The 27,993-nt window shown below is 67.3% G+C and overlaps 1 protein-coding gene across 1 annotated transcript; it reads left to right on the top strand.

The window, feature by feature from the left end:
- INF2 (inverted formin 2) lies at nucleotides 1-27,844 on the top strand. The gene is given in 23 exon segments (XM_032623489.1): nucleotides 1-125; nucleotides 11,272-11,671; nucleotides 12,948-13,063; nucleotides 13,130-13,289; nucleotides 13,775-13,808; nucleotides 14,751-14,892; nucleotides 15,676-15,817; nucleotides 16,027-16,363; nucleotides 16,365-16,666; nucleotides 17,216-17,361; nucleotides 17,436-17,497; nucleotides 18,172-18,274; nucleotides 18,409-18,494; nucleotides 19,031-19,131; nucleotides 19,686-19,756; nucleotides 19,846-19,953; nucleotides 20,266-20,336; nucleotides 21,240-21,360; nucleotides 21,674-21,838; nucleotides 21,921-22,023; nucleotides 22,253-22,393; nucleotides 23,013-23,642; nucleotides 26,832-27,844. Coding segments are annotated over 22 exon segments (3,561 nt in total). The 5' UTR covers nucleotides 1-125; nucleotides 11,272-11,280; the 3' UTR covers nucleotides 26,861-27,844.
- Nucleotides 27,845-27,993: the final 149 nt, after the last annotated feature.

Consider the following 27,993-nt stretch of genomic DNA (forward strand, 5'->3'; position numbering starts at 1 on the left):
CGCCCAGCGGAGCCGGAGCCCTAGCGGTGCGGAGCCCAGCAGTGGGCCGGCAGTCCGCGGCTCCTGACCCGACGCGGACCGAGCGCTGGCCTGATATACCCGCCCTCCGCCGCCGTCCCCTCCCGGTAAGTCGGCTACCTCTGGGCCGGCCAGGAGCTGCGGGGAAACTGAGTCCGAGCCATGGGGGCGCTTGGGGTCGGGGAGTGGGGTTGGGGGAGCGGCGTGTGCGCCCGGGGTGGTGCCCAGCAGCCCCGCGCCCAGGGCGGCGGGATCCCGGCTCCCAGGCGGGGACCCTGAGGCGCCCCGGCCCCGACGGTTCGCGCCCCACCCCGGACTGCCGGCCCCGGTGCGGAGACGCCGCCCGAGCGCGCGCTGCCCTCGAGTGGTGGGGCCGAGGGTCGGCCGGGCCTCTGCCCTGTCCGGTGCCGGCAGAATTTACCCGCCTCGCGGCTGCTACATCCTGACTATGAATCAGCCACAGTTGGGGAAATAAACTTCAACTTCAAGTGGCACCACAGGCATGCGGCGGCCTGCGGCCCCGCCTGGGCTGCTGGGTCTGTAGCCGCAGCCGCCTGGATGCAGGTGGGCGCACACGGGGCCCTGGCACCCCCATAGGCAGGCCTTGGGGGAGCGAGCCCCCGTCACTACTCCGGGTTCCTCCAGAATGGGGCTGGTAGTCTGGCCCTGTGCTGCTCCGGTCCCACTCCTGGGCCCCTTTCCTGGGGAGGAACCCGGGAGTGACCGTAGCCTCAGGAGGGAATCCGTGCTTCCACCAACACTGGCTGCTCCTGGGGAGACACGTAGGGAGACTTGTCTGTCTGGCCTCCTGAGCCTCTGTGACCCAGGGCCCCAGGCTGCATGGTGGCCAGCCTCAGTTGTGACCGCAGCTTTAGTGCCCCACCCCAGCTGGACACACACACCAGGAGTCAGAGCACCTAAGGTGGCCATGACCCTGCCCCAGCTGGGAATCAGGAACAAGGCCAGAGGTCAGGCACAGCCACGAAGGAGCTGGAGTTGGGAAGTCCCCTCCCCACCAGCCCCGCCCCCTTCTCCTTCTGGCCGTGAGAACCGACCAGGACTCCGGCCTTCTCTGGGCCTCAGTCTCCCCACCTGCACCCTGAAGGGTGGGGACAGTTGCTCAGGCGTGAACCTCCTCTGTCGCCCAGCGGTGAGGGAGTTGGGGACCCGGAACAAAGCCCCAGACCCCGTCATGGTGCTTCCCAGGGTGGGGGGCTTTGGGTAGTGCTCGCTGCAGCCCTCTTGTGGCAGCTGTGGGTGGGCGTCTGGCTCCAGGTCTGGAGTCTGAGACTTCACACTGTCCCCACTCCTCTCCAGGCCGGCATCAACTTTCTGCTCAAAGGGCCAGGTTGGTGCGGTAGGCCCGTCCCGACCACTGCCCAGGCCCACCCTCCCGTCTCTTCCACAAGAGTTCCCGGCCCCCAGCTCGGGGCTGACAGGTCATCGGGGCGGGTGGGCAGGCGGAGGGGGCACTGCCGGGGGGCGTGAACCCAGGTGACCAGGTGGGGCCGCCCCTCCCGTGACCCATCCAGGCCTCAAGTCCTTTGAGGCTCCGCTCCTTGGCGGCAAAGAGTTAACCGTCGGGTGGGGGCCCCCGCTTTGTGGAGGTGCTGACAGGCTGTCGGAGCTAATTGCACATACCTCACATTTGGGACCTGGAAGCTGTACCCTGAATAGATGCCAGTTGCCTTTCGTCAAAGTGCAGTTGTTTTCCAGGTTGGAAAAGTCAGTGGTTTGTGGAACTGCAGGAGGGATGGATGGTAACTGGTTGATGATAGGCCGCCGCCCTGGGTGCAGGTGTGACCAGCTGGCCTGGCCTGGACCCTGGCGGGGGGCTTTCCCTGACGTGAGCTCGAGCCCCTGGCTTGTGAGGGCACCCAGAGGAGGAACCCAGAGGCGAGGTCCCCCCACGGTCTGAGGGTCCGTGGGCTGAATGAACGAAGGGGAGGAGGGCCAAGTGGACCAGCCTGCTGCGCTCCCACTGTGATCGCTGACCCTCACGCCGGCCTGGGTGAGGGTGGGTCTCGGGATTCTTGTCTGTTTCACGGGGAGGAGGAGACTGAGACACGGGGTGGCTCGGGGACAGAACCGGTGCTGTGCTCCTGGCAAGAGATGTCTGTGAAGTCCCTGCTGTGTGCGTCAGGCTCATGGCTCCCCTCGCCGCTGTGGTAGCCGGAGCGTGGCATCCACCACGCTGGGCGTGCGGGACGTGCTGCCCCGGGGGCCAGGGGAGAACTGGCCGGCCCCTGGGGAGCACTTGGAGGCCAGGGCTGTCCCCCCGCCCCTTATCACCACCGCAGTTCCCACGGGAAGAGCAAGCACGTGGGTGCAGCAGCCTCTGGGTTCCAGGCCTGATGCCCTAGGAGTTAGGAGAGCTTTGTCCTGGCCAAGCAGCGCCCCCTGCCCCTGGCCCCCAATGCGGGGAGGGGGTGCCGGCCCACCCTCAGGGCACCCACCCGTGTGAGTGCAGAGCAGAGCAGCCAACGCGGACGGACAGCTGCCCTGGAGCCTGGGAGCCGCCGGCCCATCAGGGCGGTGGACCCTCCTGGCAGTGGCCGGGGGCGGGAGGGGCGGAAGCAGTCGCAGGTGGGTGACTGACGAAAAGGCCCCTCTCCCTGAGCTGTCTGAAGCAGAAGGGCAAGGGCCAAGGCCGCTTTCTTCTTCCGCCTGCCCGGCCGGCCCCATCACAGCCCTCTGCCCCGCTGCAGCTTTCCCAGCTGCACCTCCCGGGTGCCCTGGGCAGCGGCCCCTGCTCACAGGCTGCCAGAGCATCCTCAGCGCCCCGCCATCCCGTGAGCTGGGCCCAGGGGGAAGGGAGGGGGAGGGCAGACTGGAGGACCACCGGCTCCCAGGAGGTTGTGCCTGGGCCCACCCGCTCGGGAAGGTGGAGGCCTCCCTGGGAAGGGGTGCAAGGCCAGCGCTGCTGGAGGCCCGGCTGGCCTGGGCCACTGAGCGAAGCCCTGCATGGGTGGGAGGCGCACGCCTGGGGAGGTGGAGGCTGTTTCTGCTTCCTGTTTTGCAGGTGGTGCCACCGAGGCCTAGCATCGAAGGGGAGCTCTGCGGCTAGAGGGTGCAGTGGGTCAGGGGCGAGGGGCGGGGCCGCGCGGCCCACGCTGGCCGCATCACAGCCCTGGGCCGTGGTTTCCCTGCGTGTCCTCTGAGACCCCGCTGGGCTGTGTGAGCAGAGGCCGGCCCCAGCCCCCGCTGCGCCACACGGCGCTGGTTCCCCCACTCCACACGCGTCACAGTCCCCGCAGACCCAGCTGGCGGGGCAGGGGCTTCTCCATCCCTGAGCTTGACCGTGGTCCTCGCCAAGTGCTGGTGGATGTGGGCGTGGGGGCCAGCATGGGCCCTGCCCAGCTGGGTGAGAGGGCCTCGGTCTCCCCGTCCGGCCTGGTCCCGGTCCTCTGGGGCCCTGGGATGTGGCCTCGGTGTGCAGCCTGCCTCTCCCACCATCCATGTCCCCGAGCCCGCGTCCCCATTTTTGCTCCAAGTATGTACAGCTCGGCACTGCCTCCTGCGCACTGCCGCCGGGAAACAGACATCTGCTCTTCACCCAGCCCCAGGGTGGGGCGGGGGTGCTGCCCGCCCCCCTTCCCGCCTGGCTCCGCCGCCCCACGTGCACAGGCGTGAGTGGCCTGAGAACGCCAGCCCCGTGTGCCCAGATCGGATGCTGCCCGCTTTGGGGACATCCATGGCCCCTGCCTGGTGTTTCCAGGCTATCGACGCAGGGGCCGGGCCGGGCCGTGCAGCTGGAGGCAGAGCAGTCGGGGCCGCCTGTGGCAGGTGGCAGAGCGATGGGAGGGACGGCCGGGACGAAGGCCCAGGGGTAGGACCTAGGAGGGCGCCTCCGAGAGGAGTAGGGGAGCCGCCTGGGAGGGGCCTTACTGGCCAGGCCCGGCGCCTGTGCAAACGGTACTGGCCCAGCCGACCCACGGTCCCTGGACAACATTCTGGCCATTCTGTAGATGAGAAAACCAAGTCCAGGATGGGCCTGGCCCCTCGGTGCCCAGCAAGGAACAGCACACAGCGTCTTGTGCCCGATGCTCAGGATCCCACTTACCCGGTAGGGCCGGGCTCCTGGCACTGGCTCTGGGGTGGGTGGCCCAGGGGCGCTGAGCGGGACTGGAGAAGAGGCATGCTCCATTCCAGCTCAGTGTCGGCCACGGCAGCCTGGCCGAGGCGACGTCACGCACGGTGGACTGGTAGGCAGCGGGGCGCAGCACTTCCTGGCAGCTACGGGCCCACTTTGCAGGTGGCATCCGTGGATCTGTTGGCAGACTGGGGTGGGGAGGTGGCACCAACATGCTCATCCCTGTGTGAGGACAGAATCCAGGGCCCAGCAGGTCCTGTGTGTTGCCCAAGGGACACGGCCAGTCAGCGGCAGAGCCTGGCCTCAGCTAGAACTTGAGCTGTCCCCTGCCCCCAGGCCCTGGCTGCAGCCCTTGGCAGTGCCAGGCTGTGCAGGCTGGGCCCCTCCCTGCCAGTCTGCTGCTTTGTTCTCCCTACTCTGGGCAGGCAGCCTGGAATGGGGACGTAGGACAGGCGGGGGTGGGTGGGTGGGGCCCCGGGGGGCCCCCTGGGGCAGGCAGTGGGTGGCCTTCATGTCCTACCCCAAGACCCTGAGGCCTAGACAAGCACAGGGCGATCAGGGCCTGAAGCTGGCCTACCCCTTTCCTTCCCTGGACACCAAGGGTCCTCCTCCCTGCTGGGAGAGGCCTTTCCTGAGGGCAGCAGGGGGCCGAAGGGAGGGACACGGGGCTTCCTGGAGGAGGCTGCTCTGAGCTCTGTCTGGTCTTGGGGGAGAGAACCCATGCAGAGGGGACGCTGGTGGCGAGACTGAGGTCTGCGTGCGGCCCAGCGGAGCCCTGCAGGTGGAAGCTGTGGCCAGACGCCGCCTTGCCACCCACGGGGCCACCAAGTTCCTCGCCCTCTCTCACTCCCTGACCGCAGGTCTGCACCCATCACTTTCCTCAAGTGTTCGTTGTCAGAGCTGACTCACCGCCAGAAGGCGGCAGTGGCCTCTGTCACCGTTGGCCCCTGAGCCGGTCCCCTCCCTCCCGGCCTGGGATCCCCCAGAACCTGGACCAGAGTCCTGAGACTGGCAGAGGTGGCCAGGCCCTCTGGGCGCTCCCCATTGGCTTTGCTTGTGTGCAGCTGGGGAGGCCGAGGCCCAGAGACCAGGTGACAGCAGGAGGCGAGGACAGACCCGGTTCCTGTGAGCCTTCAGGGCAGTTGGAAGCAAAAGCTTGGCTTCCCGGTGTGGGTACCTCCACCCTTCCTGTCCTCTCCCTGCATCTGAGCTGGCTCATCCCCAGGGAATAGGGCTCCCAGATCACCCCCAGCCCCTTACCAGAAGCCCAGACACCCACAATGCCCAGCTCAGGGCTGCATTGCAGGGACCCTCCTCCCCATGAGCCCAGGGTAGGGCGGCACCACCTGCCCTAGCTCCGGCTGGCTTTTCCTGTTCACCCGAGTCAGTTCCCTGCACCAGGACCCTCCCTGTGCGGCTCCCACCAGCTTCCGCTCCTAACAAGGAGGGTGTGAGCAGGCCACGTCGGTCGTGACCCCAACCTGGTCCAGATCCTTGGGCACGGTGGGCCACCCGGGCCCCCGGCCCTTCTCCACTAACTAACCGTACAGAAGACCCAGCTCCCAGGTCCGTCCCTTCACCCCTGGTGACCCGAGCTGGGGGTGGACCTGCTCGAAGCCCAGCTCCCTCTGTGAGATGCTGCTGGTCTCCTTCTGTCATTTTGCTTGCTCTGTCCCTTTATAATTATGAAAACGACCGTATTCACCGTGGATGCATCATCTCTTAGCGTTCGGCACGTGTCTCGTGCGACACGTCACGTTTCACGTGGCTGGAATCCCACACGGTGCGCCTGGCACCCCGGTTGTCACCTCTGGGTTTTAATTTGGTGCTGCCGCGAATGTCTTGGCGCCCACCCACCTCCCAGCGGGCCGCTCTGTCCCGCTGCTGGATGCAGTGAGGGCTCCAGAGGCAGGGGCCTCACACCCCATCCTGGAGATGGCAGGTGGGGCAGGCAGGAGGGCTCCTTGGACGGGAGACGGGCCAGGGACCCGTGAGGACCCTGCGCACTCCACGCCCGGGTACGGGCAGGCGATGGGCGGATGCGCAGTTCCTTCCCGGGGGCCCACTGTGCACCGGACCCCCTGCCTGGGATGAGCCCATGGGAGGTGACCCACACAGTTGAGTTGAGGCACCCTGAGGGCTCGGGGCCTGGTGAAAGTGACACAGGAGCCGAGATTCTGGAAAGGAGGGGTAACGGGGTCACAGCAGGGCAGCCTGAGCTCCCCCTCCTACCCGGCAGGGCCCGGGCTGCCCCTGAGCTCCAGGAGCTGCCAGGCAGTGGAAAAATCTGGGTTCTTGTAGGAGCTAAAAATAGTGTGGCAGCCCCTGCCTTCCAGTTCCGGAACCCCCCTCCTGCCGTTTTACGCCCACCCCGGGGGAAGACGAGCTAACTCTTTGCACCCGCCCCCGCCCTCGCTGGCTGTGGGCCCAGAAGCACCCCAGCCCGTTTGCTGATGCTGGCAGGGCTACCCCAAAGCTGTCTCCCCAGCCTCAGGCAGCCAGTCCCCCTCACCGGCACCTTCCTTAGCCCTGGCCCCCGCTCCGGCCCCAGAGCCCCTCCTCCGCCAGCCCTTGCAGGGACTGAGGAACAGAAGGCCTCACCCACCTCCACAAGGTGCCAAGTGCTTACCCCGAGTCTGGGCTTCCCCACCCTACCACGCTGCTCAAAGTCCGATGGATCCATGCAGGGCCTCCCAGCGGCCGTGCCCAGGACACAGCTCAGTGCCCAGTGCCTGCCTGGACCAGCTCGCCCTCTCTGGCTCAGTTTCTCCATCTGCAGGGGCTGGTCTGGGAGGTCTGGGAGGCCAGCTTTGACCCTGCCCCCGCCATACACACGCACTCAGTTTGATGACTGCCAAGCAGGGGCGGTGGCTTCCCGAGAGTGCACAGCTGCCCAGGCATGAGGGTGCCCAGGTGGAGGTGCCAGCATCACTGTGTCAGGCTGGCCAGGTGCAGGAGGAGAGCCAGATGGGTGTCTGACGAAGTGGCATCTGTGTGGGCTGGGCGAGTGCCCATGAGCGGGACACCCGGATCGTTGGGCTGACCCTGGGAAAGCTCAGAGGGAGACCCTACCTTCTGGAGTCCCCGTCCGAAGGGGAAGGCATGACCCAGTCCAAGTGGAAACTCCACGTTAATGGAAGGAAAAGGGTGAACGTTAAGGATCCACGGGCAACATCCCACTAATGGCAGAGCCTCAGGGTCTCTCTCTGCAAAGGGTCACTGCCCCTGTAGTTTTGGTGCAGGGGTGGGGCGGACTGCTTGGAGGACAGATGGGGGTGCTTCAGTTGCCAAGGGACGGGGGCTGGCCTGAGCCACTTGAACTTGAACCCCTGGGAGCCCCACGTGGTCGTGCTCTTCTTAAGCCTGCTGTGCTGGCTGCATAAATCGGTCTGCCATTCCAAATTCCTGTGCTGGCCCTCCTCTGGGCAGGCTGGCCACACCCCTCATCTGGGGTGGGGGGCACCCCCCGCAGAACTGGGAACACATTCCTGAGCTTGGGGCCCCGCCCTGACTAGACTACACTGGGTTGGTCCCCTTGGCCCCGCCAGGTCTCGGCGCCTGGACTGGCTGCGCGGTGGGCCAGGGCTGAGCGGGGCCCGAGGGCAGAGAGGCAGGCATCCACGGACAGGATGACAAGAGCCGGGAGAGCCCTGCGCGCTCGCTCTGCCCACCGGATGCAGCTTCTACACGGAAACCCGCTGCAGCCCTCTGAGACACTTCACAGATGGAGAACAGAGGGGCAGAGTAACTTCCCTGGGCGCACAGCCGGTGAGCCCAGGAAGGAGGCAGCAGCCTTCCACCACGCTCCCTCCCACGCAGCGTCCCGGGTGTTGTCAGGAAGGGCCGTCCCCACAGCCTGTGCCCCTGAGAGCAGTAAAGGTTGACTTCCTCCGGTGCTCGCTTTGGAAGTGCTCAGCCACCGCGCGGACGGGAACAGGCAAAGGCTGTTTATTCCAAGCTGCTGCAGCCAGGGAGTTGTCTGCTGGCTGGTTACTACAGACATAGAATGTTAGATACACACATACCCATCTACACGCGTGTTATATAATATATGTTAATACACTGAAATATTTTCTGTGTACAGAAAGCTTCTTTACAGGAAAAAGGGGGCCTCGGTCATGATGGGGGCTGCGGGACTGGGAAGCTGGACGGCCCATAAGACGCAGGGCGTCCACATGGCCGGGGGCACATCCGGTTTTACCCAGTTGGTCCTCAGTTGGAAGCGAGGACAAAAATAGTGGAAGCCATGGGTTACTGATCAAGTCCCGGCCGTGGGGGGATGTCACAGGGCGGTTGTAGGGCTTCCTGGGCTGTCGCTAGAGATGGAGGTCTGACTTCCTGCAGGTCTGGCGCGGAGGGAGCAGGCTGCTTCCTGCGCTGGTTCCTGGGATGGTGGCTGCAGCCGTGGCTCAGAGTTCCGTGTTTATATATGGTCTGGTCGTGGTCCATTTATGTATTCAGTCTTTATCCTGAGAAGCAGTTGGAACGTTTCTAGGAGGATGTCCTTGGCCCAGGGCCTGATGGCCCTGGATGATGTTGGGCACCCTGATGGGCATCACGGAGGGAGAGAAGCCGCCCCACCTAAGCCTCTGGGTCACTAGCTGAGCTTGCTCTCCCAGCTGGATGCCCTGTGCTCACTGGGCCGCGGCCAGCCGAGCCCTGCGCACCTTCGCTGCCCCACGCGGCACCTGGGGCAGAGCTCGGTGCCAGGGCACGTGGCATAGGACCCTTTGTGGATGGGTGGCGGGCAGGGCTGGTCCCCTGCCTTGCTTCGGCTCCCGCAGACCCAGGGCTCCCGTGTGGGGGGTCTTTCAGGACAGCAAGCCTGTGGGCCCGGGAATTGGGTGTGTACTGGGAGGATGGGGCAGCACCGGGAAGGGTGGTTCTGGTGACATGGGCTGCCTCTGCATCCAGGGACCCCTGGGACTCTTGGCTGGCGAGGACACTTGGAGCCCAGAGTGCTGGCCTGGGAGAGTTCGCGCTCTGTCCACTCAGCCTGTGCCAAGCAGCCAGGGACTCGGGCCAGTGGAGGCGGGGCGGGAAGGGAGGGTCGGTTCTGGGTCCTCCTTAAGCGGCAGCACCCGCGGCGGGTGGCAGTGTGTGCGGAGGTCCGTCTGCCGTGCTCTCCGTGGTGCTGGTGGGAGCGGCCCCCTCCCCTCCACTGAGAGGCTGCCTGGGAGGGATCAGGGCCACGGCTGGTGCCGGGCAGTTCAGTGGTCAGCAGTGATGAGAAGCCAGGAGAGTGTGAAGGGCAGCCAGTGGCAAGGCCCAGAATCGATGGGCCGAGGCAGCCGGAAGGTCCTGAGAATCTGGGTGAGCGCCTGGGGGTCTGAGGCGGCCGGGCCTGGGAGGGTGCAGTCACGGGGCAGGCCCCGGCTTCTCCAGCCGGCCTGGCCCAGCACAGGACCCAGGCCGTGGGGGCCCCTGGGGGAGGGCTGAGGGGCACCCCACAGGCCCCTCGCCTCCCACCCCTCAGGATGCTGCCAGCAGCCCGACGCTGGTGCAGATGAGGGAACAGGCTCGGCCAGGGGCTGCTGGGAGCGGCAGAGCTGGGGGCACTTGGGGGTCAGCCCCCTCTCCCCCCGGCCAGGCTGCTTCCTGGAAGGACCCCATGAGTCCCGCAGGGCAGGTGGGCAGGGGGAGGATGAAGGGTGGGGGGAGGGTGCTGGACTCCTGTTGCGGACCCCCTGCAGACAGAGGAGGGGCGAGGATGCCCAAGACCCTCACCCAGGCGGAGGGGGAGCAGGACCTCCGAGAGAGACAGCAGCGAGCACTGGGGCCGCGAGCCCCGCCGGGGACAGGCCCCTGGGCTCCTGGCCCCGTTCAGCCTGTCTCCTGTGACCTCAGGTGGCCCCGCGGGTCTCCCTTCTAAGTTACCAGGGCCAGCAGCCCTTAGGGTGGCACTGCACTGGACATCCAGCATCTCAAGGCCTCAGGCCGCCCTCCGGGCTCCGACCTCAGCTCCGCCACCTCCATCTCTGGGGCCATGGGCACGTGATCTGGCTTCCCTGGGTGCTGCCTCCGTGTCCCCTCCTGTGAAGTGGGGGCGTACTGTGCCCGCTGCCGGGTGGTGGGAGGCCAGGGGTCGGGGTGGGCAGTGCTGGCACCAGGCCCTGGGCATGAGGCACGGTGGTGTTTCCGTGCCCTGCCCCGAGGCCTCCCTCCACGCTGCCCTTCTCACACGCTAAATATAAGACCCAAGCCATACATGGTCGCAGAAGAGCCTGGACTGCCCCTGATCTCTGGGGGCCGGTCCCAGGGTCTGTGGTCGGGGACAGCATCACAGCCCAGGGCCCCAGGGAGGGGCCTCAGTGGGTGTGGTGATGACACAGAAGCACAGCCCACCTGCCCCGCTGTTCCGTTTTCGGAAGGGCACGTCTGGGGGTCATTCTGGGCTGGGCCACCCCTCGGCCTCCGGGGGATGTTCTCTGGGCTGCGATCTTACCTCCTGCAGCTGCGTCCGGGTCAGTCTCCGAGAGCCACAGGCCTGGGGGACGCCGGTCTTCCACTGCACGCAGACGGACAGAGCGAGGCCCACAGAAACTGGGGCCTGGCAGGGCTGCTCCCCACAGGGCCCTGGCCTTGCCCCGAAGTGGGTGGGCGGTGGACATGACCCTCGAGTCAGCCCCCCTCCCCAGGCACATTCCCGATGCTGTGGGCGGGCTAGAAATGACCAGGGTCTGGAACTGTCCCCGCCCACCCTATTGTCCCCATCTGATTCTGCCCACTGGGCAGGGGAAGCACCCTGGGGGCCAGATAAGGGAGCCCCGGAGACCCCATTTTTGCTGCCTGATCACCGCTGGGTCAGTGGTATTCCTGCCAGTGTAGCCTTCTGGGGTCCTGGTGCCTTCAGTGAGGACAGCGGTGCTGCCTCCTTGGTTGCCGTGATGATGGAGACCGGGATGGGTATAAGCAGAGCCTGGCACAGGGGAAGCCCGTGGGCAGTGGCAGCCCTGGTGGGATGAGGGTTTGCCAGTAGTGTGTCCCCCGGGCGGGCCTGGGCATCAGCAAGGAACGCAGCGGGTCCCCAGTTGGCAGGTGGAGGCCTGGAGCAGGGGACGTTGCCTCCACTGACCAGCCAGGGGCCGAGCTGGGCTGTGGCTCTCCTCCGGGCCCGGGGCCGGGCTCCGGGCTGACACCCCTCTCCTCTGGCCCCGCAGTTCAGCAAGATGTCGGTGAAGGAGGGCGCGCAGCGCAAGTGGGCAGCGCTGAAGGAGAAGCTGGGGCCTCAGGACGCGGACCCCACGGAGGCCAACCTGGAGAGCGCTGAGCCCGAGCTGTGCATCCGGCTGCTGCAGGTGCCCTCCGTGGTCAACTACTCGGGGCTGCGCAAGCGGCTGGAGAGCAGCGACGGGGGCTGGATGGTGCAGTTCCTGGAGCAGAGCGGCCTGGACCTCCTGCTCGAGGCCCTGGCGCGCCTGTCGGGCCGCGGCGTGGCCCGCATCGCCGACGCCCTGCTGCAGCTCACCTGCATCAGCTGCGTGCGTGCCGTCATGAACTCCCAGGAGGGCATCCAGTACATCCTCAGCAACCAGGCCTACGTGCGCCAGCTCTCCCAGGGTGAGGCTCCGGGCTGGGAAAGGCGGTGGGAGAGCCGGGGCCCAGGAAGAAGGAGCTCGGCCCGGCAGCCAGGGAGGACTTCCTGGAGGAGGAACCAGTTTCCCATCGTCCCAAGTCTGAAGCCTCCAGGTCACCTTGGAGCCGTGATCCTCTACCAGCTGCGCCTAGTTGCCCCCTCTGTTCTGTGCCTTTGCCCTGCTTTTCCACCTAGCCCTGTGCTAGTTTGGGCCCTGCCCCCTCCCCGGTCTCTGGCCTCCGGGCCCCTGTCCACACCGTGGCAGCTGGAGTCACCTGGGTCAGAAACACACGTCCACCTGAGGGGCCCGCTTCCACTCTGCCGGGCTCCGAGCTCCTCGGCCTCAGCCCTTCAGGTCTGCGGCCCCTGCCAATGGCATCGTCCGCCACCCCCCTCCCCGCCCCCATCCCTGCTCTGGCCACCTGGGGCTTCTCCTTCCCCAGCTGCCGGTGCCCCCCGTCTCCACCCCCCGCTCAGTCTGCTGTGCCCTCGTGTGCCTGCCAAGTCCTACCTGCCCTTCAAGTTCTGGCTCACTGTCACCTCTTTTAGGAAGTCTCCCCGGACTGCAGCCAACTTAGTCCTCAGCCCTTGGGAGAGACCGCGAGCGGCCCTTGGTGGACAGTGGTCACTGCGTGCTCTTTGCCTACCAGGCTGTGCTGCTCCCACGATGCTCGGGGCTCCGGGGCTGCAGGGCCTGTGTGGGCGAGCGAACCAGAGACCACCCGGCCCAGGCCCGGCTGTTGCTATCTATAGAGTCCTTTGTGCCTTAGTCTCAGCAGGGCCGGCCGAGAGACACCCCCAAAACTCTCCCAGCTCCGGGAATGCAGTGGGAGGCAGGGGTACATGGGGACAAGCAGGCATCGCAGGCTGTGTCTGCTGTAAACACAGTTGGTCTAAGTTTGGAGAAAACACGGGCTCAGCCCTGGGAGGGCTGCCAATGTTGGCCTTGGGCCCGGAGCCCACAGGGGCCCCCTTAGACCTGAGGGCCAGCGGGAGTCGACCCCGGGTGACTGGGGCCGTGCCTGCCTCCACACCCCTCCCCGTGGTCCCGGGGACGGTCAGCGCGTCTGGAGAGGCCAGCGCCTGATGTGGGCGGTGGGCTGATACAGAGCACCCCTGGCCTCTGCCAGCCGGGCACTTGGCAGCTAAAGTGTGGGAGCCCAGGATGGGCGGTGGGCACAGGTGGGGGAAGGGCGGGAGGAGGAGAAGCCCGGGCTGGGGGTCGGTGGGCCCCTCTGAGAGGCCCCCTGCCCTTGGCAGCTCTGGACACATCCAACGTGATGGTCAAGAAGCAGGTGCTGGAGCTGCTAGCGGCCCTGTGCGTCTACTCGCCCGAGGGCCACGCCCTGACCTTGGACGCCCTGGACCATTACAAGGTGAGCGGTGGGTGGCTGGCGCCTGGGTGGGGCTTGGGGGCACACTGACCCCTGTCCACCCTGCAGACGGTGTGCAGCCAGCAGTACCGCTTCAGCGTCATCATGAACGAGCTCTCGGACAGTGACAACGTGCCCTATGTGGCCACCCTGCTTAGCGTGGTCAACGCCATCATCCTGGGCCCCGAGGACGTCCGCGCCCGCGCCCAGCTGCGCAGCGAGTTCATCGGTAACCCTGCCCGGACCTCCGCCACTGGGGCCCTGGCCGCCCAGCCCGCGCTGCCCCCTTCTGGGGAGACACCCCGTGCCCTCCACTCCAGGGCCCCAGAGGCAGGCTCTCTGTGGGCCCAGGAGTCCTCCTGCCCCCACCTGCTCCCTTCGGTGGACCGAGGGCCTCAGGACCCCTGGACATTAGCCCTGGAAGGCTCTCTGTGCAAGGCTGCCGGGCAGTGGAGGGAGGCGGGTCCTCTGGCGTTCAGTTCCAGCCCTGCTGGCTGTGCCAGGGACCGTTTACTGGGACCACTGTGCGTCCAGTGTGGTCTCCCCCGAGAGCCCCATATCCCCAGTGTCCCGAGGGAATGGGCGGGGTGCTTTGGGTGGTAGGAGTGAGCCCAGGGAAAGGGGTGGAGATGCAGGTGTCAAAGGTGCGGGTGGCCCAGGGGTGGGCTGCCCGAGCCGCAGCCTCTGGGACTCACCGCACCCGTCCGTTCCCAGGCCTGCAGCTACTGGACGTTCTGACGCGGCTGCGGTGAGTCCCCACTCCGCTCCCCAGAGCCAGGCCCCCCTTCCCCCTGGGTCCCAAGCAGCGCCTCCAGATGGGCAGGGAGGGGGCTTCCTGGAGCGGCCCCAGCAGGCCCACCGTTCCTGGGGCCAGGTCCCAGGGAGAACCCAGCTAGCCATTCCTAGCGCTGCTGGACAGGCCACTGAGCAGAATTTCCCACCCAAGGGCTTGGGAGCTGCCCCGAGAAACTAAGTTACCAGGTACGGCACAGGACGCCCAGTTAAACTGGATCGTACGTAGACAGCAGATCGCTCTGTTAGTATAAGTACGTCCCACGTGTCGCACGATATACTTGTGCTAAATATCGTTCAGTGTTTACCTAAAATTCAAATTTAAATGGACATCTAGAAACCCGTGTAGCTGAGAACCCCATCCCAGGCCTTATCAGAACCACTGTCCAGGGTGGGTCCTCCACCGCCAGGGAAGTGGGCAGGACGCGACCCCAGCAGTAGGAGCCCCAGCTGGTGCGACTGGTGCTACGCCGGCCTCCACCAGAAGTCTGCTGGGCGCTGAGGGGGCGGTTCGTTGCCCAGGCTGAGGACGGGCCTGTGCTGGGCTCGGTGAACACACAGCACCCCGCTCAGGCCAGAGCCCCACGCCTGCTCGCAGAGGCCGGGGGGACCCTTCGGGGGCAGCCTTGGTGCCGCCCTCCAGCACCCAGAGGAGGGCCTGCCCCCCCTTCCGTGCCGCGCGGCACGGCCCCTCCGTCCGTCCCTGCGAGTGTGAGAACTCGCGCTTCCTGTCCCGAGGGGCGCGGAGCTGACCGGAGAGGCCGGCTGCCCCTGGCTACGGCGGCCACCTGCAGGCCACGGGCCCTGCTCAGGGGTGTGTGCGCACCTGTCGGGGGCAGGGAGGCTGGGGGAGCAGCCCGCTGAGCCCGCCCGCCCCCCTCCCACCCTCCCGCCGCAGAGACCTGGAGGACGAGGACCTGCTCATCCAGCTGGAGGCCTTCAGGGAGGCCAAGGCTGAGGATGAAGAGGAGCTGCTGCGGGTCTTCGGGGGCGTCGACGTCAGCAGCCACCAGGAGGTCTTCTCCTCCCTCTTCCACAAGGTGGGCCGGGCAGACAGCCCCTCCCGGGACTGTCTGGGGGAGGGGCCGGTGGGCCCAGGGCTGGAAGGGGCCTCCTGTCCTGCCCTGGTCATACCCTGCCCTGCTGGGGCCGGCGGGAGCCACATCCAGAGCTGAGAGGCCTGGGGGGCTGGAGAGAGGCAGAGGCTGGAGCCCGCTGCGCGGGGCCGGGTCTGGGCTGTCTCTGGCCAGAGCCAGGGCCACAGGACCCAGGAGGACAGGCTGGCTGCGCTGTCCTGGGCCCAGCCCACCGGCCACCGTGAGGGGTACCGAGGGGACTTCGGGACCAGCGAGTCGGGGCGCTGGGTTCTGGTCCAGCTCAGCCGCTCCCTTCACCGAACCCAGCAGCTCTCAGCCAGGGCCCAGCGTCCCCGGGGGCATCCAGAAACATCTGGAGACATCTGGGGTTGCCATAACTGAGCACGGGTGCGACTGGCTCCGAGTGGGTGGAGGCCAGGGATGCTGCCACACGTCCCACAGTGCGCGGACCGCCCGCACGCTCACCTGACCCCAGGTGTCCCCGGACCGCCCCGCACGCTCACCTGACCCCAGGTGTCCCCGGACCGCCCCGCATGCTCACCTGGCCCCAGGTGTCCCCGGACCGCCCCGCACGCTCACCTGGCCCCAGGTGTCACCGCCGTGCCCGTCAGGGAACCCTGACTCAGGCGCATCGCCAGGGCCCCCGTGGGGCACAGAGGGGTGACAGGGTGGACGCTCCTGGGGAGGCGATGGCTGTGACCCGTACTCCTTGCCCACCCCGCCCAGGTGAGCTGCTCCCCGGTGTCCGCCCACCTGTTGTCTGTGCTGCAGGGCCTCCTGCATCTGGAGCCCACCCTCCGCTCCAGCCAGCTGCTCTGGGAGGCCCTGGAGAGCCTGGTGAACCGGGCCGTGCTCCTGGCCAGTGACAGTGAGTGGGTGGGATGGAGTGCGGGCAGGGGCCCTGTGCCCTTAGCCCCTGCCTGCATCCCCCTCCCTGACCCCAGCCTGGTGGGCACACTGGGTTCTTAGCCTGTGGGGGGAGGGGGCCAGCCTCGGTCCTTGACCCGCCCCTGCCCGAGGGAGGGGGCTGCACCTTTCCGGATGCACCCTACCCTGACCTGGATGTTCCCACCCCAGCCCAGGAGTGCACCCTGGAGGAGATGGTCGAGCGGCTCCTGTCCATCAAGGGGCGGCCCCGCCCTCACTCCCTGGACAAGGCCCACAAGGGTGTCCAGGTCAACCTCGGCCAGAGTCGAAGGGGCAGCTCCCCCCAAAACACCGGTGCCCCGACGGTGGGTGTCGGGGGCCAGCAGCCAGCAGCAGCCCTCGCCGGCCTGCACGTTGCCAGCGTCCAGGGCGAGAGTGGCAGGATGGCGCCGCAGCCCACAGCCCCGGAGCAGCTGGAGCCCACCCCGCCCCCAGCTGCACCCCCCCTCCCTGGCACCGCAACCTGTCCCCCGCCCCCGCCCCCCCCCACCTCCTCCACCCCTGCCCCTGCCGAGCCTGGGGGCCGCGTTTCCCTCACCCCCACCTCCCCCACTGCCTGGCCCTAGTGGGACCATACCCCCCCCACCTCCACCCCCAGGCCTGGGGTGCCCGCCCCCGCCCCCGCCCCTGCCGGGCACCTCCGGGCCCCCTGCAGCGGGCGGCATGGAGGAGATCACCGTGGCCCACAGCCTGGGCTCCGCCTGGGTCCCCAGCCACCGGCGGGTGCAGCCCCCCACCCTGCGCATGAAGAAGCTGAATTGGCAGAAGCTGCCGTCCAGCGTGGCCCGAGGTGAGTCCATGCCCCCAGGCGGCTCCCCTCTGAGGGCAGGGGCTCGGCCGCCATGGGGCGCAGCCGGGGCAGGGACAGGTCAGGGGTCCCAGCGTGGCCCGAGGTGAGTCCACGCCCCCAGGCGGCTCCCCTCTGAGGGCAGGGGCTCGGCCGCCATGGGGCACAGCCGGGGCAGGGGCAAGTCAGGGGTCACCTCTGAGGCCCCTCTCCTCGCACAGCTGCAGGCCAGTGTGTGTCTCTGATGCCGCCCAGGGGCTGAGGGTGCTGATGGCTCAGAGGAGGTCAAGGCCGAGGCTGGCTAGAGGCCAGGTCACCTGCCAGCCTGGACGCAGCCCCCCCCCCCCCCCGCCAGCGCAGCCACACCCACATATGTGGCATGGCAGCAGCTGGAGGGCTTCCTTTGCCAGGCATTTATTAAGTGCCCGCTGTCTGCTTGCCCTGGGCTGGGCCCCAGGCAGGGCATCCCTGCCAGCCCTCCAAGGCCCAGGCCACCTGCACGCCAGACTCCCGGGGTAGGTGTGAGCCTGACTGGCGGCCCCTTGCCCGCAGAGCGCAGCTCTATGTGGGCGTCACTGAGCAGCCCGGACGCTGAGGTGGTGGAGCCTGACTTCTCCAGCATCGAGCGGCTCTTCTCCTTCCCCGTGGCCAAGCCCAAGGAACAAGCAGTGGCCCCAGCCAGGAAGGAGCCCAAGGAGGTAGGGACGGGGCCAGGGCTTAGACAGGGCTCCGTGGCTGCCCTCCAGGTACTGATGGTCACGATGTTTTCCAGATCACTTTTCTGGACTCCAAGAAGAGCCTGAACCTCAACATCTTCCTGAAGCAGTTTAGATGGTGAGCTGCGAGGATCTGAGAGCAGCTGGTGTCGCAGGGCCGGCCCCTCCCTCCAAGCCCCAGTCAGACTCCCAGGCCCTGCCTGACCCGGCCCCGCATCTTGGGCTCAGCAGTGCCCTCTGCAGGCCACCCTGGGAAGTTCACATCCCATCCCTGGGGCTAGAGACAGCGCGGGTAATAGCCACAGAGGACCCCAGCTGGGGGCTCTGGAGACCACTAGACCAGACTCCCTGGGGAAAATGAGACCCAGAGAGTGGTGGGGACCCTTTAAGCCACAAACAGGCGGTGGCCAAGCCAGGCCGAGGACGTGGCCCAGCCTCCCAGCCCTTGAGTCCTTCCCTGCAGCAGGTGTTCTGCCCGGGAGCTCACTGGGTACCGCTGAGCCATCCCACCTGTGTCCTGAGCAGCCCCCTGGAAGGAGGAGGAAGAGGGTGCTCTGGCAGATGCGGAGTGTTCTATTCAGCTGCCAGCGTCATTACTGTGTGACCCCGGGCAGGTGGCTTGCCTTCTCTGTGCCCCACAGCCCTGGCCCCTGCGACCTCCTAGGTGTGGGAGGCAACCTGGGCATGACCAGCAGAGGTGTCATGGGCCAAGGGCCGTCCCAGGCTGGCAGGGTCCCGAGGAGGCCAAGTGGGGTGCCTCGTGTGACCACCCCCGTCCTCTCACCCCTCCAGCTCCAACGAGGAGGTCACCGCTATGATCCGGGCTGGGGACACCACCAAGTTTGACGTGGAGGTTCTCAAGCAGCTCCGCAAGCTCCTTCCCGAGAAGCACGAGGTGAGTGGACCCAAGCGGTGTGTGTCGGGGGGGCCCAAGGGGCCTGCAGCGCCACCCAGAGCTGTGCCCGGTGAGCGGGCACCTCAGCGAGCCGCCGCAGGTCTGGGTGAGCACGCGTGGGCCTCCTGTTGCAGGTTGAACACCTGCGCTCCTTCACAGAGGATTGGGCCAGGCTGGCCAGTGCCGACCAGTTCTACCTACTCCTGCTGGATATCCCCTGGTGAGCTCGGCAGCCCCAGACCCGAGGGCCTGCCCGTGGGTGGGAGCTGGGCCCAGACCCAGAGGACAGAGCAGGGCTGTGTAGACGCGTCCCCAGGGTTCCACGAAGAGCAGTCCAGATATCACTGGTGCTGCCCCCAGCCGCGGGGCCCTCCAAGGGGACCCTGTGGGCCGGGGCCTCCCTCCCGGCCGGCAACGGCATTGGGGGTGGGCAGTGGGCAGGGCTGTGTGGCCTCCAGCAGGCAGGCCCAGGCCCCGCTGTGTGACCCCCGGGAAGGCCCCTGTTCTAGGAGCGAGGAGTGCCCCACGAGGGAGCGCCTGCCCTCATCTTCGGTAGCCAGGGGTTTGTCCAGGGCACCCTTCCCGGGCCCACGCCAGGCCTGCTGCATCCCACTTGGGGCCCGGCCCGGGAAGCTGCGTGCTGAACAGGGCCAGGCCGTGGGACCACCCCCCGCCAGCTCTGCCGAGAGGACCCTGCGGGCCCAGGGCAGGTGGCTGGAGGCCCTTAGGCCCTGAGCTCCCGCTCTGCCGCCCCAGCTACCAGCTCCGGGTCGACTGCATGCTGCTGTGTGAGGGTTCGGCCGCTGTGCTGGACATGGTGCGGCCCAAGGCCCAGCTGCTGCTTGCCGCCTGCGAGGGTGAGTGGGGCACCTGGCTGGGGGCGGGCAGGTCCTGGGGGCGCCCCTCGGGCTGCGGAGGCGCCTGGGGTGCCAACCTTCCCCTCCCTGTGGACCACCGCCCCGTCTTGAAGCCTGAGCCGTGCATGCACTCATGCGTGCCCACGCCGACACACGTACACGCACACACGCGCGCACCGCTTTCCCTGAGCGAGGAGTCCCCAGCCACCGGGCAGGGACACGGACGGGCCTGATCACCGACGCGTGGCTCGGTTCCGCTGGGGCCGCACGCCGGGTGGGGGTGTCCCCTGTCGTCTTGGCCACAGACTGAGAGCCAGGGTGGCTGCAGGTGGCAGAGGTTCCCCTCTGTCCTCGCCCCAGAACGGGCAGTGGTCACCTACCCCCGGGGGCGTGAGGCTCGGTGAGCGCCCATGTCGCTCCTGCTTCCGGAGCCTCCAGGCTTGCTTTCAGTCAGGGTTCCGCTGCCCTGCCCACTCCCTCATGCCCTGGAGCCTGGCGGGGAGGCGGGGGTGGGGTGGGGTGCGGGGAGGCAGTGAAGGGACGCCATCCTGCAGGCCTGCTCGCCAGCCACCGGCTGCCCGTCTTCTGCCTGCTGATCCTGAAAATCGGGAACTTCCTCAACTACGTGAGTGGGCAGCACGCAGCCCGCCCTCGCTCCCCGATCCCCGCCTGGCCCCGGGCCCAGGCCGAGAGGCTCACTTCCTGCCCTCGCAGGGCAGCCACACCGGGGACGCGGACGGCTTCAAAATGAGCACGCTGCTGAAGCTCACGGAGACCAAGGCCCAGCAGAGCCGCGTCACGCTGCTGCACCACGTGCTGGAGGTGCCCGCGGGCCTGGGGGCCTTCAGGGTGGCGCCCGCGCCCCGCTCTGCCCGCAGCCCCTCTAGGCTCCCATCTGAGCCCCTCGTCTCCCCTTCACACCACTGCACCCCCCGCAGTCCTCACCCACTCCACTGGCCTCCGTCCCTCCCCAGACCCCAAGGAGAGCAAAACCGGCAGAATCCGGCCAGGCCTGAGGGAAGGCCTTGGAGGCCCAGGGTGCCGAGGGCTTCCGAGGGCCGCGAACCACAGCTGCTGACGGTGGGGGGTTGCAGGGTGGCCTCAGCGGGTCTCACCGGACACGTCGTGTTGCAGGAGGTGGAGGAGAGCCACCCAGACCTCCTGCAGCTGCCCCAGGACCTGGAGCCGCCCTCCCGAGCGGCAGGGTAGGTACCTCCTGCCCTGCCCCCCACCGCCCGCTCCCCGGCCAGTGGGGCGGCTGGACTAGGCTGGGTCGCACGCTGCGGCACCACCCCGGCCCCCCAGGCCCTGCTGCCTGATAGACACTCTCACCCTGGGCGAGACCTCGCGTCCACCGTGGCCTGTGCCCGTGTGACCTAGAGGAAGAAACCGAGGCCTAGGATGTTGGGGAGCGTCCTGGCTACGGTCACGCCAGGGGCTGGTCTAACACGCCCTCTTCACAAGGTTAACCTTCAAGACGAGGCCATGCCACCCCACTGTACAAGGAGGGAAACTGAGGCCTGGAGAAGCAGGGCCGGGTCCATGGGGTCACATAGCCCAGGTGCAGCTCTGGGAGGGCAGCCCAGGCCATCCACCTGCAGGGTCCACACTCCCAGCACAGGCCCTGCCCGGCACCACGCCACCGTGGAGGGTCCTCTGGCCGTGGGGCTGCTGAGCCTCGTGGAGGGTCAGGCGAAGAGGACAGGCTGATCCGTGGGGGTTACTGTCCTAACGCCACAGACGCAGCACCTTCTAGGGTGGGCACTTCATCCCAACGCCACTTAGCCCGTCTGAAAGCTCTGATGTGTTTCTGGCAGCCAGTGGGTGCGCAATCTGGGGTCCCACTGTCCCTGAGGCTGTGCAGTCCGGGGGTCCCCACTGTCCCTGAGGGTGTGCATTCCGGGGGTCCCCGCTGTCCCTGAGGGTGTGCAGTCTGGGGTCCCCGCTGTCCCTGAGGGTGTGCAGTCCGGGGGTCCCCGCTGTCCCTGAGGGTGTGCAGTCTGGGGTCCCCCCTGTCCCTGAGGGTGAGCAGTCCGGGGTCCCCCGCTGTCCCAGCAAGCCTGGACACCAGCCGTCACCTGACCTTACCGGCCCTCTGGCACCTTCAGGATAAACCTTGAGATCATCCACTCGGAGTGCAGCAGTAACCTGAAGAAGCTTCTGGAGATGGAACGGAAGGTGTCTTCTTCCATCCCGGAGGTTCAGGAGCAGTACTCCCAACGTCTCCAGGCAGGTGCTGGGCGGGTGGGGCCCTGGGCGGGGGGCAGGTGAGCGTGGGGAGGAGAGAGCCAGAGTGAGAGACCCCCACTCCGGGAGGGCGGCCCCCTGTTCCTGGTCCCTGATCCTGCGGCCACAGCACTCAGACCCTCGGTCCTGCTCAGAGACCACAACGCCTGCAGGGCCTGTGCCGGTGGCCATCCTCCTGCGGCCATGGGCCCCACCGCGCCCTCCCTGGGGCTCCAGCCTGGGCATCTCCCTATGACAGCAGGTGGTGTCCTGCGTGGGCCCCCTCAGGGCCATGACCCTGCCCCTGTGCCCCCAGGCCGGCATCACGGCCTCCCAGGAGGTGGAGGAGGTGTTCCAGGCCATCAGGCAGAAGCAGCTGGAGCTGGCCGCCTACCTGTGTGAGGATGCCCAGCAGCTGTCCCTGGAGGACACGCTCAGCACCATGAAGGCCTTCCGGGACCTATTCATCCGCGCCCTGAAGGTGGGCCCCCGCCGTTGCCGGGTAGGGCGGGCGGAATGGGGGTGATGGGGGGCCGGGCTCACGGGCCGCATCTGTCCCGCAGGAGAACAGGGACCGGAAGGAGCGGGCGGCCAGGGCTGAGAGGAGGAAGCAGCTGGCGGAGGAAGACGAGGCCCGCGGGCTGCGGGGCGAGGGCGGGAAGCCTGGTGAGGCTGCGCGAAGGGCAGCGGGACGGGCCACAGTGGGGGGGGTGGGGGGGGTGAATGGGGTGGGGGTGGGGTGGGGGCGTGGGGGGGGTGGGGGGGGGGGGGGTGGGGCAGGCCTGGGCCATGGCCACTCCTCCTTCCTTGGAAGTCAGCACTACATCCCCTCCTCTGGGGCGATTCCCCGGGTGGGCTCCAGGGACCCTCTGAGCCGCGTCTCTGGGCTTCTCAGTCAGGCAGGGAGGCGGGAAGCAGGAGGAGGTGTGTGTCATCGACGCCTTGCTGGCTGACATCAGGAAGGGCTTCCAGCTGCGCAAGACGGCCCGTGGCCGAGGAGACACGGCCGCAGACCCCCCGAGGAACAAGGCACCTGGTGAGACCCTCCCCCGCCTCCCTGTCACCACTTGCTTCCCGCCACCCCCGCGCTATGCCATCCTTGCAGCCTGGCGCCTCCCTTCCTCCAAGAAGCCCTCCTTGATTTCACAGGAGAGCCCACTCCTCTTCCTTGCTGCTCTAAGGGCTAGCTCACCCCCACAATGCTTCCACATGTCTCTGCTGCAAGAGGGCTCCCCGGCTGGTGTGACGGCCGCCCGTCCAGCCCCCAGGCCGGCAGAGGAGTCGGGCCATTGGGCCCTCTGACAGATGCCCTGGGGCTCAGAGGGGCTCTGTGGTGGTGGAGGAGGCAGGCATGAGGCCCTGGGGTGGGACTTTCCACTCCTGAGAAGGCTGCCTTGGGCTCCTTGGGGACTCTGGGGGCAGGGGTGACGATGTGCCATCATCTCGGGGCCCAGCGTCCCCTGCTCTCCCCCACTGTGGACAGACCGTGGACATCAAGGCCCGGGCCTGCCCTGTGGGAACCCACACTCGGCCACCAGGAAAAGCTTCCCGGGGAGGGGGCTTTGCAGGGTGGGTGGTATTCGACTTGGGCAAGCTCTAGGGATTGGGATCACTGAGGGGCCCCTGCCCTCCACTGATGGGTACTCCATCCACAGCGACCACCAGGGATCCTGTGGGAGGCACCAGCCTCCCCACGTCGGAGCCTGGTCTCGACGCTGCAGCGGCCAAGGAGCCCCGCGGCTGGGGTCTCGCGGATGCCGCCCCCAGCAGCCCCCAGCCCGCTGGAGACTCATCAGAGAAGGGTGGTCCTGGGTCCCTGGAGAGGCGTTCTTCCTGGTACATGGATGCCAGTGATGTCCTGGCCACCGACGACCCTCTGGGCCCCCGGCCCTCATTGGTGCTGGGAGGCACTCAGGCCCTGAAGCCGCTCAACTTCTCCAGTGACAAGCCCTCCGAAGCAACGGGTTTGAGCCAAGACACCGAGGAACCCACGGCCCCTCCGGGCGCCTGCCAGGCCGAGGCTGACACCACAGGCGAGGGCACAGGGGATGCAGCTGCCCGCAGCCGCGGTGCTGGCCTCCCTGCCGCAGGCCGTGGCGGGGACGGAGACGAAGATGATGAGCACACAGCCCCGGACTCCGCTCTGGACACCTCCCTGGACAGGTCCTTCTCCGAGGATGCCGTGACTGACTCATCAGGGTCTGGCGCCCTCCCCAGGGCCCAGGGCCGGACGTCAAAGGGCACAGGCAAGCGAAGGAAGAAGCGCCCCTCCAGGAGCCAGGAAGGTAACTTGGGGCTCCCCCCTCCCTCCTTGTACCCCGAGCAGGAGTACCAGGCAGGCGAGTCGGCAGGGCTCCGGGCATTGGCGTGTGATTGGAGCTCATTCGTCACACGCCAGGGCCCTGGAGCTCCCCTTGCGGCCGGCCGCTGCCCCCCCTCCCCCCCCGAGTGTGGGCGATTCCCGGGGCATCTCCGTGTCCTGCCAGAGAGGAGGTGGCAGCGCCTCTGCTCCGGGAAGGGGCAGCCTTGGGGGGCGCCGCCCAGCCAGCACACTAACCCACTGACGCCTGCCTTACGTGGGCCACCTCCAGCAGGGCGCGGCGAGGGGCCTGGGGTGCGACTGTGTTCCGGCTCAGCGTCCACGCTCTGAGCTCAGGGTCGCTCGTGAGGGGCGAGCTGTTGAGCACGTTTCTTTTATTTGGAAGCAGAGGTTGCCCTTGACCCTGACGATAATAAAACAAAAAGACTCTGTGTGATCCAGTAAGGTACGTACCAGCCTGGCACTCATTACTAACGGTGGCAGCCGAGGCAGGGCCCGCGCCCGGCCCTCCTGGACACTAACCCAGCTCCCCCAGCCCTCCAGCCAGCGTCCCCCGGGCCGCGCTGCCCGGCTTCCCCTCCCTCTCGGAGAAGGGCAGGAGCTGTGCTTCGCCTAGTTGGGGGAGGTGCGGCCTCAGAGCCTCCGCCGGGCCGGCGGGGTGGACAGGGCCAGCCAGGATGCCCTCGGGGAGCAGGGCTCCAGGGCCCGGAGGGTGGGCACGGCGTGGCCCTCGGCCCGGCCACCAGGCTGAGGTCGCCCTGCCGGAGCCTCGTGCTAATACCCGGCCCCCAGGCTTCGCTTCCCCCGAGTCTATCCACAGGGCACCCGGCCCTCCTCTGGCCCTGGCTCCAGCCACACGTGTCCCCAGGGAGACCGCTGAGGGACAGGGAAGACCCTGGAGGCCGCTGCCAGGGACAGGCAGGCCACCGGCCCCTGTGGGGATGCACAGGCGTCCTCTCCCTGGAGGCAGTGGGTGGGTCTGTGGGCACCTCCTGGGACTCCCGCGATGGGGTGGGACAGTCAGGGTCTTTGCCGAGGCTCACAGCTGCAACCGGAGTGACGGGCCTGGGTCCCCATGGCGTCCCGGCCCGTGCTGTGGACCGTGATCTGGTGCAGGGCCCCGGAGCCCCACCTGGGTGGGAGCTCTGTTGGGGGGGGCGCCCTCTGTTCCTCACACACCTGCTGCCCGATGTGCCTGGGGCTTGGGCACATCGAGGTGAGGTGGGGCTGGTGCCGGAGCCCAGGGCAGGGATGTGGTCCAGTGCAGCTGTGACCTAGTTCAGCCTCACTGCGGGGCTCAGCCTTCACCCTGCGCTGTGGGGTGTTGCCCCCCGGGGGGTTCTGAGCTGGGCTGTCTGCTTTCACGAGGGCACCCGCCTGTCTCTCGGGGCCAGGATTTGTCCTTGCAGCCCCAGCTGCTGACCCTACGTGTGGGGGACATTGGAGTGTGCAGTCCGTTCGTTCGGGGACAGCAACCATGTGTGGCCACTGTCTGGTGAAAGACCGCTGTGCCCGGTGCAGGGTCTGCGCTCCCCCAGTCCCCCACCCCCACCCCCGGCCAGGCCTGGGGCTCCCAGTCTGCAGGCTCGTGGGCCCTGTCATCCCAGTGTTAGGACGGGAGGAAGAACCCCTACCCTCCTTGTCTCCCCAACTTCTTATTTGGAGAAAAACTTCAACTCGACAGGAAATTTGTGAGGGGGTCCTAATGAACAGCACCTACCCTTTACCCTGAAATTACAAAAATGTGGAAAACATAGGAGAATTGCTGACATCTGCTGCATTGCTCCCCCCACGCCCCGCAGCTTTACGGACCGACGTGAGGGTTGCTTATAGCCATCAGGATACTTTGTGCCGGGGTTTGTCCCTGGGGCCCCCAGGTCAGGGCCATTCTCCCGCGCACCCGGACACCGAGCTGTTTTTACCCGCAGCCCCAGCCGGGGTGACCCCTGGTCCCAGTCTACCTGTCACAGTCGTTGCTTTGCTTTTCTGGAAACAAAGTCCTGCCCAGGACCACACGTCCAGCCCCTCGTCTTGCATAACACCGCAGACACAAAGTCACTTTGGAGGTGTCCTGTTTGTCCCCCACCTGGGTCCAGGTTGCGTTTAAGGCAGGAATCCTACACCCGTGACGTGAGTCCTCCCCCAGAGCATCGCGGGAGGGGCTCAGGGGCCTGTCTGTCCCGGTGTCGGTGGCATCGACGCCGACCCAGACGTGTTACGGTGGTGGTTGTGGCAGAGCCCGCTGCACAAGTAGTGTTTCACCCCGATTAGTAAGCGGCAGGTGGCTGATGCTCGGAGTGACGGCTCCCAGTTTGCACCAGCATTTCTGTTCTGTCGTGCCATCTTTCAGTCGTGCAAGTGTCGAGCGTGGGTGGTGTGTTCCGTCCTCTGCTGCAGTGCTCTCGTGGCCACGGCAAGAGTGGGAGGAGTGGCGTCAGGGCGCCTCTGCCGGCTCCTCTGGTCCTTTCCTGGGTGCGGCCCCGCCCCCGCTCCCTCTGCCTGCCCCGGCCCGGCCCAGGCCCACCTGACCGTCCCTCCTGGGCCTGCAGCCACAGTGTGGGTGACTCTGATCCTCTGCTCCTGCCCCATGCGTTTTCCTGGCCCATCTCTTTTGAGCTCCGGTCCCCGAGCCCCACGCCGCCGCCTGGCTCCGGGGTGCCGTGGGCGCAGGGCATCTGGGGGCAACAGCCAGGCGAGGGCCCCTGGACTAGAGAGCATGGAGGGCACTGGGTGGGCGCAGGGCCGGCCTGGGGCAGGAGCCACAGGTGTAGGGCCCGGTGCCCTGAGGATGGAGCTGCAGAAAGACACGGCAGGAGGCGTCCACATGAGGGGCCGGTGGGGAAGTGACTGGGGCCTCCAGGGAGAGCTGGTGACAGTGGGGACCCGTGAGTATAGACGGAGTGAGACCTGGGGAGACCCCGCCCGCCTGGTGATGAGACGTGCTTTGTGAAACCCGGTCCGGACAGGTGGACGAGCCATCTTGCAGGCACCTGCCTCCTGTGTGAGCTGTCCGAGTGGACCTGGGGACACGCGGTGCAGCCCCCTGGGCAGGGGGCATCGGGGCAGCAGGAGCCTGGGGACCCGGTGCGGGCCCCCTGCCACCGCCCACAGCAAGGCTGCTCCTGACCGAGTTCTTTGCTCTCCCTCCCCGCAGGCCTCAGACCCCGGCCCAGAACCAAGTGAGAGGACCCACAGCAGGACCGCTGGACGTGCTGCCGAGCGGGGCTCCTCCGGGGCCAGGCTGGGACCGGCCCCCGGGAAACCAAAACCCTGTGCCTTACCCAGCCAGTGCCGCGGTCTCCCGGAGCCCTGGCAGGGGCTTGCGGCTGGGACCCCAACGGGCACTGGGGCCCGGCCCGCCTGGCGCCTTCCTGGCCTGCCTGAATGCCCCCAGCCCCTCGCGGTTTGCTTTCTAAACGCCGATGCCCAGCCCCGACCCCACACCGCATGCACCACGGCGCCCGCCCGCAGCCTGCAGGGGGCAGGGTTAGGTGGCTGCGGGCCCAGCACCACTGAGCTTGTCACCCGGCACCCAGTTGCTTCTGGGGACAGGCCCTCACAGACCCCCTCCCCCTGAAGCTGCGGTTAGCCGGGGCGGGTGGGGGCGCTGGAGCCCCGGCGCCACAGTTCGTCCCCCCAGCCCACTCAGTTGGTCTGAGGCAGTCGTGTTTAACTGAAATGGGATTGTTTATGCGTTTCTACAGTTCTGTGGTGGCCCAGTCGGGGATAGGTAGGTGGGTGAGAGGACCCCAGGGCCTTTGGGTGGAGGCAGGCTGTCTGACAGTGCATGGGAGGGCCAGCGTCCCTCTACTCAGAAGGGGGGGACCCCATGGAGTTGACACGCATCCTAGCATCTCCAGCCCTGAGGTAGGGAGGGGTCTGCCCTTGTGGCCACAGCCAGGACCTGGTCCCCTCATCGACAGCACAACCCGCCCTGCGAGCTGCTGCTCCCACCTCCAGACCCGGCTGGGCTGAGGGGAGGCCGGGATCCAGGCCTAGGGGACCGGACGGATCTAGCCAGAGGGGCTGCCACCTCTCGTCTCTGACCCCGTGGGCCCCCTGCCCGCACTGCGCTCTCGCCCACCCCCCCCCATCCTCCCCATCCCCCGCTGTGTGCTGCTGAGACTGGAGGAACTTTGGCCAATAAAGAGCAAAGCTTGCCCAGCACGTGACTATGTTGTATTCAGAAGCCGTGGGTGAGTGTGGTTTGATCACAGTGGCTGTGATGATGCGGGTGGGTGGATGGATGGATGGATGATGGACAGACGGGTAGATGGAGGAAGGGAAGGACAGACGGGGGTGGGGGAGTGAGAGGG

The sequence above is a fragment of the Phocoena sinus genome, chromosome 2 (assembly GCF_008692025.1).
Source record: "Phocoena sinus isolate mPhoSin1 chromosome 2, mPhoSin1.pri, whole genome shotgun sequence".
Classification (NCBI taxonomy): domain Eukaryota; kingdom Metazoa; phylum Chordata; class Mammalia; order Artiodactyla; family Phocoenidae; genus Phocoena; species Phocoena sinus.